General features: G+C 42.0%; 1 protein-coding gene across 2 annotated transcripts in view; it reads left to right on the forward strand.

The window, feature by feature from the left end:
* The first annotated feature begins 1,252 nt into the window (after positions 1 to 1,252).
* Positions 1,253 to 11,317, forward strand: part of LOC115813846 (SID1 transmembrane family, member 2) — a 21,103-nt gene continuing 11,038 nt past the window's right edge. Inside the window, exons 1-12 of one of the 2 annotated variants that reach the window (XM_030776503.1) lie at positions 1,253 to 1,678; positions 2,040 to 2,344; positions 2,531 to 2,652; positions 5,479 to 5,643; positions 6,377 to 6,422; positions 7,933 to 8,034; positions 8,966 to 9,049; positions 9,244 to 9,343; positions 9,444 to 9,509; positions 9,917 to 10,010; positions 10,119 to 10,177; positions 10,794 to 10,805. In XM_030776503.1, coding sequence (XP_030632363.1) covers positions 2,105 to 2,344; positions 2,531 to 2,652; positions 5,479 to 5,643; positions 6,377 to 6,422; positions 7,933 to 8,034; positions 8,966 to 9,049; positions 9,244 to 9,343; positions 9,444 to 9,509; positions 9,917 to 10,010; positions 10,119 to 10,177; positions 10,794 to 10,805 — 1,090 coding nt within the window. In that variant the 5' untranslated portion in view covers positions 1,253 to 1,678; positions 2,040 to 2,104. Of the gene's footprint in view, positions 1,679 to 2,039; positions 2,345 to 2,530; positions 2,653 to 5,478; positions 5,644 to 6,376; positions 6,423 to 7,932; positions 8,035 to 8,965; positions 9,050 to 9,237; positions 9,344 to 9,443; positions 9,510 to 9,916; positions 10,011 to 10,118; positions 10,178 to 10,793; positions 10,806 to 11,317 lie in introns of those variants that run through there. The other variant, XM_030776504.1, reaches the window with a different exon arrangement.

Below are 11,317 nucleotides of genomic sequence, written 5' to 3' on the forward strand. Positions count from 1 at the left end.
TACAGGATCAATAAGAACATATGATCAATACAGCAGGCCTGTCAGTCAAAAAAGCGTTAAATCGCAGAGACCAATAACCAATGGCCTTTAGAGTAATGTGTCTTAACTTGAGTCCAAGAGTTCAAAAGCCCTGTGCATTTCAAACCCCAGACATCTGGTTTCTCCTGGGCACTAATTTGAACTTTGCCCATCAGGTTAATCTGCTATATTCCTGGTGGTCTTGACCCTTTGGATTACAGCACAGATATTCTGATTGCATTCATACTTCCACATACTGATCAGCTATGTTAATGAGTATACACAGGGTGGTTAAAATCATTGTCAGTTAAATATTTCTGAAAAGTCTGGATGTTGTGCTGTACTCAGTGATGAACACAGTGTGGGTTGAGAGTACTTTTCAGACAGCCTTTCATTCTTCTCTCTGCTGGAACTTCATGTTCTGTCCAAGAATATTGTCCACAACACAAGTCAAACAACAGAGGTGCAAAAATATTACGTTAAATTATATTAGATGGTGTGCTAAAAATGTGAGGTTTGTATTCCAACGAAACTACATTCATGCATTTTACATATCTGAAATCCTAAAGATATTCGGTCAAACTATCTCTGAAAAACATTCTCAGTGATTCTCAAGATCAGTTTTAAAAGAATCATTTGACATGTCTCCTCAAGGGAAGTCAAGGACACAAGTATGAGAAACTTGTGAATGTAAATATTGTTTATCCATGTGCTTTTTATCATTATTATTATTATTATTATTATTATTATTTAATCTAATGAAACAGTCATTGTCATCATTTGACTGGAATCCTTTTTCTTTTCTTTTCTTTTTTTATAAAACAGGGGAGTACCAAAGACACTAACGAAGTTACACACACATTTAAATATATATGTATATGTGTGTGTGTGTATGTATATACATATCTGTGTGTGTATATAGATAGATAGATCAGCATGTAGGCGAGAGAGACGTATGTATATTTTTCTTCAATTCCCTTCGATTATCAACATTATCCTTAAACTCCAGCCACTCTCTGTCTCCAGCGTTTCAGTGAAATACTTCTTTTGTCATCTCAGCGGAATAGGGTCAGGTTGGGTTGGCCATTTAAGCGATGATGTCATAGCACCATATTGGGTTTGTTTACAGTGTGAACGGGAGGGCGCTGTGGAGTCACACAGACTTCGATTTTCATAAGCAAAGAACCACCAAACACAACGGAAACGACTGCCATATGTCAGATATCAGCGTATAATTTAGAATACTGGATCGCCCAATCTATGTGTATCTTGTTTATAATCTCTCAGAACAACAGAGATATTAAGACGATCAGTTATATTTAAGGCAAAGGGATAAACTCTCTCTGCCCATCGGTTGGTGGCGGATCTTCTAAGCAGTGATTGCAATGCTATAACGGTGGTACTTCAGATACCAATCTGTATCGGTCAACTTACTCACGCAGCATCTAAAGAGGTACCTGTATTTACCAGAAGAAGAAGCTGTGGTCCTACCGACTAACTGTGGCGCCATCATCGACTTTACGTGGAGACCCTTCGCAGAAAATCTGTTTCGGTGCCTTTGTCGACGACTCGATTTTCGCTGGAGCTGAAGTATAAGCCGACCCAGTTAGCAGGATGTGCAACTAGCAAGCTAACCACTGAGATAACAGTTCACATACTGGTTAGTATAATTCCATATTTGTTTTAGTAACATTTGTTATTGTTAAAGAAACTGACATGTGTAACACACATCGGAAGATCTTGGGCAAATCACGCTGTAGTGTTGTAAGTTAATGTCTCCTAAGGGCTTGACTGACATGCTAGTAACTGCTGTTGCCCAAGCTAGTCAGTAAACATTATATTGTGTGTCAGATCTATACATAGTTAATTGTTTCTCTTTTGGTAGAGTAAGAACAGAAACTTAGCTGCCCAGTTTTGAAATAGTCATTCGTGAACATTTTATAATGAGCCGCAAGCCCGGCTACCCTTAGCTTAGTTGACAAGTAGCCAATGACTAAGTGGCGACTTCTTTTTTTATCTAGGTTATCTGTTTTCTTTTTACCTGTCAGCTTCAATTTTTAACCTGTTCGCTGATGACTGAGCGGGTATGCCAAGTTGTTGGAAATGTCGACAAAAACCGGGCCTCTTGTCGTCCGGTTTCAAACCGATATGGGTTACCCTGTCTATGATGTGGTTGCTTGCAACCCATTCGGTTAATTCTGAGACGGCTGTTTCGAAGAATCAAGTGGTACAGAAAGAGGCCCAGTTCGATGTGACCTACAACGACACAGTTACCAGCGAAAACCAAACCATCTATGCATTCAACCATACAGTTTCGAGAAATAAGGTAAGGAAAGTGTCGATAACACTCGTATTTCTAGTAACTTGCTCGATGAACATGCACATTTTCTGCACATTGCACGATCCTATCGTTGATTGCAAAAGTGTTACATTTTACAAAGCAATACTGATAAATACAGACTAAACATAAATTTAATTCCTCTCTCTCTCTCTCTCTCTCTCTCTCTCTCAGACGGAAGGGATCAGGGTGTCGGTGGAGCTTCTCTCTGAGGATCCTAAGAGTCCAATCCTCTTCGTCGTCAGGCAGAAACAGGCTGTTCTCTCCTTCCAGGTTCCTCTCATTCTCCGTGGCCTGTGAGTAAACCGGTTACCAAGCAACTTTGCCCCCCCCCCCCCCCCCCCCCCCCCCCCACACACACATCCCACCCCACCCTACCCTCCCAGTAACTCTACAAAAGACCCTGGCCTTCATATGACACAATGATACATTCAGATAGCCATCAGCCTAGCAGTCATAGTCTGTAATGCAGAGGGGCAGATGGCCGATAGACAGCGTTGCATATGGACTGTGTGTTCATGTTTTTCCTCTTTACGGACAGTGGAAGAGCACAGTGGAAATGTAGCAGTGAATCTGATTCTGAGTGACTCAGTTAGAGTAACACATTTTCCTCTTGCAGTCTCCACGGTTAAAGCTTGTGTTTGTTACTGATATTCAACTGGGCGTTCTCACCCAGTTCACATTCATGAGAGAGAAGCTGATACGTTTAGGTAAATATTAAGTAGCTCTTCGAGACACTTTGGAGAAAAGTGGATTGGTAGTGCTCACAGGGTGTGGTCACAGACTGAGAGAGATTCTTCTTAGCAAAAATGTTGTTTCGTAGTGTGATTAGATGTTGTTGTTGTTGTTTTGTTTTTTTTTAAATATCGTGGTTGGAAGGTTTTTAGCATGCCATGCTGTGAGAGTCTGACCTAGTCTGTTACAGTTTTAAATTCTTTCCAGATTTATGCAACAATGTGAAACACACGCACACTCACGCGCAGGCTCTCTGGTGGTCTGAGTTCATACTGAACTTTGGACACTCACTTCCCCATTAAAGTTGCTGTTTCCCATACTGACCCGTGTAATGTTCATGTGACCAAGCTGAGACCAATGGAAAGCCATAATGTTTATAAATGTTTGTGTCTAAAGAGTGGACCACTGCTCACATCTTCACCTTGCTCCAAAAATTCAGTCCGTTTATTCATTTTTTATACATTTTTATTTCTACCTGAACAGCTCCTCTAGGCTTTACTGTGGGCTATTAAAGAGTCTGCTGATGGTCACAGGTTTTCAACATGACGTTACTCACCAACAAGGCTTTTATGGCCTTAACTTTATGTCTGAAGAGTAGAGTCACTCATCTGTTAAAAGTCCATTGACATGTCACCAGTCAGTTGTAAATGTGTAATGTCTCATGTGAATTTGCATTTCAACAGGTGTATGTGTGGAGCTCAAAGTGTATTTAGTAATATACAGAGATCCTTATCATTTGCAGGTGCAGACAGTGTGCGGAGACACACTTTTGATGTTCTCATACTCACACATGTTGTGTGCGGTCTCAGGGTTTGGGTAGACCTCAGGGTGTTGTTTGACCATATCAGAAATGTTCTACTGGTGTGGTGTGGTGTGGCGTGGCTTGGCTTGGCTTCGCTTTTTTTTTTCACATGAGGGGTTAGTGTGGGGTAATGAGAGAGAATTGGAGAGTTTCGTGTTATCACAGTATTCCTAATTTTGGACTTTTTCATTGCGGTTGGGGTTCCACGCTGCTAACCCTACCTCTTACTGGGTCTCAGGATGGCTAGGCCAGTTTTGAAAATACAGAAACATGTAACCAGAATGTAGAGTGTGATATGAGAGCTCCACAGGCAGACAACATGGATATACACTCAGTCATCCATCCATCCATCCATCCATCTGCCCTCTCTTTTCTCTCTCTCTCTCTCCCTCTTCTTTTATGAGACCATGCAGAACAGAACCCATGTGTATGTACTAGGGATGAGAATCGTGAGGGACCACCCGATACGATATTATCAGGATACCTAGGTGCCGATTCGATTGGTTAAGTTTTTATGCAAAAACAAGAGCTGGTCTAGTTTGAAGGACATGAGAGGACATGCATCACTCCTCTGTAATGTAGTGTGCCGTTACTGTCACATAGGACACAGTGGCCCTTGATGTCCATGCATCGCACGTCAAAGCAAATTGATGAGCCCCACTCAGTGATTCCTTAACTTGTATCTTTACTTCATTGTAGATGTTGGGTATTGCTGTGTCGGAAAAAAAGCGTCTTGATGGTATGACGTACCTTGGCTCTAAAGTGTGAACCATATTACAAAACCCGGTATTTTCAACAACACCGTATGGCCTTAGATCTTTATATATAAAATGGCCATTTGGCGTTTTGATGCGCTCAGCTTTATCTGAGCTGCTAGGAATTTTGTTCAAACTTGCATCCGGCATTTGTTGTTGGCTGCTAGCAACAGGTTTAGTTTTCTCCGCGGCTTTGTATAACTAAGGATGGGCCCGTATGTGTGTCGTATTACCGCAATACTTAACTTTATGGTGACACAGTTTGCATACAGCAAGGCTCATAAGGCTCATATCCAACTCCCCTTTACCACTTAAATGAAGAAAGCCAAAGTTCCTCCATACATTTGAACTGAAATGTGGAGGAGCAGCACGTATCTCCGGTCTGTCACCCGCCATAATTATTTCTACACAAAGTTAGAAAATCATTCGCTCCTACCACATGGGATGCTGCCAATGTATGAATATTTTAGAGTGCGCCACCTGTAGGACTATAGAGGAATGGCAACGTTTCACCACTTCGAATTAAAGCAAATAAATTAAAAATGAATAAAAATCGATTTTGGAGCAAGTGTGACGATACAAGAATTGCCACAGAAAAAAATCGCGATACATAACTGAATCGATTTTTTCCCCGTCTCTAGTATGTACTCATCCATCCATTGTTTCTCGTTCTCTCTCTCTCTCTCCCCCTCCGTCTCTCTTTCTCCCTCTCTCTTTCTCTCTCTCTCTCTTTCTCCCTCTCTCTTTCTCTGTCTTTCTCTCTCTCTCTCTCTCTCTCTCTCTCTCTCTCTCTCTCTTTCTCTCTCTCTCTCTCTCTCTCTCTCTCTCAGGTATGGGAGAAAGTATCAGTACACAGAAGTGGCTCGTACTCTGTGTCAGCCTCCTACTCGTGTGGCATCAGAAACTCAGTTTTTCTACGTGGATGCGTCCACTCTGTCCAACGCTGGCATTAGCTACCAGCTCAGAGTCAGTCGGGTGGACAGCTTCACCCTGCAGTGAGTGTCTGTCTGTCTGTCTGTCTGTCAAACACTCCGCTGTGTCTCTGTAAACTGGCTTTGACTGGAGCTCAGATACATGGTGGAGGTACAGCGCTTTACTTTGACAGAGAAACTCGCACAGGTCTAGGAGACAGACTGGATTCTTCTTTAAAATGGGTTAATATTACTGCAGAATGTCCTTTGACTGCCAGGGCAGACTGAATTTTCACACCAACGGCACTCGTTGAAGCTGAGATTACAACACAGATTGTACTGAATTACACTATATTCTGGAGTTTTCTGTAATGTTAGTGAATGTAATAGCCTGATAGACTCTGAAATAGAAAATGTTTTTTTTTCCCTGTCAGTTACAGGCTTGACCATGGAAAAGTTTCACATAAAGACATTAATGACCAGCCTGAACTGAACAGACACTTTGTTCAGATGATCTTACAGTACCAAACACTGACATCATAACTGTTCACTTTGCTGTTAGTGTAGAATCCCCATGGTATTCTAATTCTATTCAAGAACTTGGCTAATATGAAGACAGTAACATTCTATATGACATCATCAATGGTTTTAAAGCAACAATTCCAAAATCACCACCAGTCACTCTATTTTTTTTTACTTTTATTTCTGAGATTTGTTTATGTCATTAATATAGTAACAACAATCCTGTAGGGAGGTAGTCATAGCCATTGTGTGATTATGAGGGTTGGAATTTTAATGAAATTTCCTTTTTCCATAGGACAAACAAGAAATTCAGCTTCAATGGCACTCCATCCCAACCTCAGGTGATTATGGACACTCACACACACACACACACACACACAAACACACACACACCATGTTAAAATGGACTCACTTTACCTTAATTTGAGAACTTTGCAGACAGAAATCAGGGGCCTTGAGGCATTAGGCTGTGTAAATGTCATTGTACAGTAGCTTGGCTTCATCTGTTCTGTCATATCAGTTTAAAATAACAGCTGGCATATAGCCCTACTGTCTTTCCTGTGTGGCGTGTTGCGTAAGGGCTGTGTGTGTGTGTGTGTGTCCTGTGCGTGTGTGTGTGTGTGTGTGTTTTTGTGGGTGTGTAATGGTGACTGCTTCATTGCTGATGTAGGCAGGTTTAAAGGTCAGGGCTGAGAATGAGATTGAGAGCAGTAAAAGTGTGTGTGTGTTTGTCTGTCTGAACATGTGTGTGTCTGTGTGAATAAGTATGTATATTTGCATGTGTGTTTATGTGTGTATATATGCGTGTGTGTGTGTGTGTGTACGTTTGGGTTTATGTATGTAGGTACGTTTGTGTATTTGTGTGTGTGTTTAAAATTCAGCAGTTAATTGGACTCTTTTTGGATGCTATATGGCTCTGTTTACACCTTGCATTAAGATCCGATTTTGGTGATCCGGTCACAAATACAGGTGTAAACGCATCCAATGCGCATTGAGGACGCATCGAGATCCGAACACAGAGACCACATTCGGAGGTGGTCTGGACCGCATGTGACCACATTCTTATAGCAGTGTAAACGCGAATGCGAACTCGACCACATTGAACGACCGCCCACTCAACTGACGTCCTCTCCTCAGGCGGAAGTACGGAGTCATTCGCGTGACAGCAACGTCACGGTGCAGTGCGATACAACAAGGATAAATAACAAACGCGAACCGCCGTTCAAAACTTTCTGCTCGGCAACAAGAAGACATTACGTACACACCAAACATCTTGCCTGGAACACACAAAGGACGCGATCTGTACTGTTTCGATTTACCCGCTTGCTAAGTGCTCCGCACAATTCTTCTTCTTCTTTTAATTTTTCTGGCGGACCACGCACTGAAAAACACGGTGCTGCCTCCCACTGGTTTAAAAGCAATAACGCATTTGGTCTCTGCAAACGGAAATGTTGTACGTGTTCATTTACATATGGAGCGGGGAAGTGAGATCCGATCTCAAGTGGTAACTCGACACGTATGTGGATACGGATTCTAAAGCCGAGTGTATACGGACGCATGTGTACGCTGTCCGCTTGTGATCGGATCACGAAAATCGGATCTTAATGCAAGGTGTAAACAGGGCCTAGGATGACTCAGCACAAACGTTAAAGTGGAGAGAAATGGATGTCAACTTGGAGTGAAAGACTTGATCATTCTCTGGTTTCTCCCTGTACCCTGTACACAGGAGAGATGGTTGAGGCTCAAAAATTGGAGCTGTTGGGTTATGTATGAAATCTGTTTGGCATCCTGTTCCCATGGCAACTGTCCATAAGCCGTCTGTCTGTCCTCTGTTCCTCTGTCCCTCTGCAGTTTTTTAAATATGTATTTCCTGAAGGAGTGGACACGGTCATCGTCAAGGTCAACTCTTCAGTCAACTTCCCTTGCTCCGTTATGTCCATCCAAGACATCCAGGTCTGGAGACAAACACGGCACACTCTCTCACTCACACCACACACTCATACACACACACACTCTCTCACTCACACGACACACTCACACACTCACACCACACACTCATACACACACACTACAAACACACACACTGCACACACACACTCACACTACACACTCATACACACACACACTGCACACACACACTCACACTACACACTCTCTCACTCACACTACACACTACACAGTCACACCACACACTTATACACACTGCACACACACACTCACACCACACACTCATACACACTACACACTCTCTCACTCACACTACACACTCATACTACACACTCATACACACTACACATTCACACTACACACTCATACCGCTCTAATACACTAATGCCAAATACTCTGTGTAATTTTTTCCCCTGTTAGTTTAAAACAGGCTTGACCATGGAAAAGTTTCACATAAAGACATTAATTACCAACCTGAACTAAACAGACACTGTGTTCAGATGATCTTACAGTACCAAACACTGACATCATTGCAGTTCACTTTGCTCCTAGTGTAGAATCCCCATGGTTCTCTAATTCTAGTCAAACATTTGGCTAACACTCATACACCCCCTCCACACTCACACACCCCCTCCACACTCACACACACCCTCTACACTCACACACTCCCTCACACACTCAGACCACACCTCTCCTTCATTTCTGTGGTTATGTCTTGTCTCTGAGATGAAAGCAGAAGAGGCTATGAGTGGTATCACAGAGCAGTACAGTAAGGATGTACAGGAATGTCCACCACACAAAGTGACAACAGAGATAAAAAACATTAGAAAAATCTTTAGAAAAAGTCTTAGAAAAGTCTTTAGAAAAATCAAGATGTGTTTAACAGAGAAGCCCTACTGAACCCTCTCTCTCACTTTCTCTCCCCCTCTCTCACCAGTGTCCAGTGTATGATCTTGACAATAATGTAGCTTTCATTGGGATGTACCAGACCATGACTACAACAGCAGCCATCACGGTGCAGGTAATACACACACACACACACACACACACACACACAGCCTGGACCACTTGCACCAGACATTTTGTTTACACAGACAAACACATGCAGAAAATGCTCATTAGCATGTGTACTGTATAAGCCTGTGGACTGACTCGGCTGAGGACTGGGGAACACTCTGTTCTCTCGCTAACTTTTTTTTCTCTCCTTTCATGCAGAAAAAAGATTTCCCTAGCAACAGTTTCTATGTGGTTGTGGTGGTGAAGACTGAAGATGAGGCGTGTGGAGGACCTCTGAAGTTATACCCTCTGGTACCAGGTCAGAGCAACAGAGACAAACACCAGCTTACCCGCAACGGTGCAGAAAAGTGTCTGAATATTATTACATCTCTCTTTCTGTCTCTCTCTCTCTCTCACAGATCAGCTGTTTGACCCTGGGAATCGTAGTAAACCTCTGGAGGTGGTTGTCTCTCCTGCCATTAAGTGTGAGTTGCACTCACTGTGTGATCTGAAGTCAGGCAGAAGGAACTGGGAACAGATCAGTGATGAGACATGAGCTGCACTGTTGCATGACTTGTCTGAGGTTTAGAAATGGGTCTAATTCTAGATTAAAACCAGTGATGTGTGAACACTGGTATTTCTACTGGTATTTCTACATATCAGTAATTCCTTTACAGAATGAGTGAACACTCATGTAATTCATCCTGACCAATAAGAGTGCAGTGCTAAAAATGTTCATTATAGTTTCAGTCCCATGGTTCAAACATTTATAAACAAACACACACACATATTTATACACTCCATGAGAATGAATTATCTTTGTCTCTCTCTCTGTCTCCTTCTCTCTCCCTCTCTCTCTCTCTGTCTGTCTCTCTCTCTCTCTCTCTCCCAGCGGAGGCATATGTGATGGGGATGTTGTTTTGTCTTGGTATATTCTTATCCTTCTATGTGCTCACCTTCCTTGTCGCCTGTGTGGAGAGTAAAAGGTGAGTGTGTGTGTGTATGTGTGAACTCTCAGTGGATATCTGAAACACACTCGAGTGTGTTGAGTTAAGCTGTCAATCATGCGTGTCCCCTTGATCTCTCTCTCTCAGAATGTCTAAGAAGAAGGAGGGGCTTCTGAACCCGGGAGAGACGTCGCCCGCAGAGACAGGTAACCAAGCAACCAGTCACAACAGAGTGTACCACCCTCACAGAGAAACCACACCCACTCTTGTCTCTATATTCTGAGTGCGTGTGCGTGTGTGTCTGTGTGTGTGTGACTGTAATACTTAATTCTGTAAAACCTGAAATGCTTAATTCAATAAAAAAAACTAAAGATCTTTATCCAGTAGTCACTTAAGAGACAACTCCAGTTTTCCATGTAAGCAGCACTAATAGTTTAAACACAGGAAATTATACATTTATTTAAGAGCTGTGAGAAGTTATACCAATGTTATACCAAATCTGACCACCAATGACCTCAGAAAATTAGAGGGCACAAACAGATCCAATCAAAACATAGCTGTTATGATTATTTTATAGAATAATGAACTGATTAGTAACCTTACAGTTAGACATTCATCAAATTAGAAACAAAGCAATGCTCAAATACTATGCATACATGAATAGACATATAGATGTTCATCTGAATGAATAGAAAGCTAATCATATTTTGGTATTTTAAAGTATAACATAGACACAGAAATGATGGAAATTCACTGAGACGTCCCCTGTTTCTTTCTGTCATCCCTTGTTCCTTCTCTCCTTGCCTTCTCTCTCTCTTTTAGCCTCACTTCTGGGTAAGAACTGTATATTTATGTATATTATAAACTATACACACTACTGTATATAGTTTATAATGAGGCACAAGAAGTGTATGTGTGTGTGTGTGTTACTTTCTAACACTCTTAACAGACCCACATGGGGTGTGTGTGTGTGTGTGTGTTATTTTCTAACACTCTTAACAGACACACATGGTGTGTATGTGTGTGTGTGTGGATGTGAAGATTACACTGTGTGTGTTTCTGTATCTCTGTTGCATGAGCATTGTTAATGTGTTGTCTGGACTTGACGTCATCTATTACGGTCTTTGATTACACAAACACACCACATCAGAAATCAGTGGTTTCTGTGAAAAATGTGTGTTTTTGACACTGTGTGTGTGTGTGTGTGTGTGTGTGTGTGTTAGTATCTCACTGCTCCTGATTAGGCTGCTTCCTGCTCACCATGACTAATACCAGTGATAAGACCACGTAGTCTTACTCTTCTGCTTAGGAGAAATCTCTCTTATTACTACTCACCCGAATACGGT

The sequence above is a fragment of the Chanos chanos genome, chromosome 6, assembly GCF_902362185.1.
Source record: "Chanos chanos chromosome 6, fChaCha1.1, whole genome shotgun sequence".
NCBI lineage: Eukaryota > Metazoa > Chordata > Actinopteri > Gonorynchiformes > Chanidae > Chanos > Chanos chanos.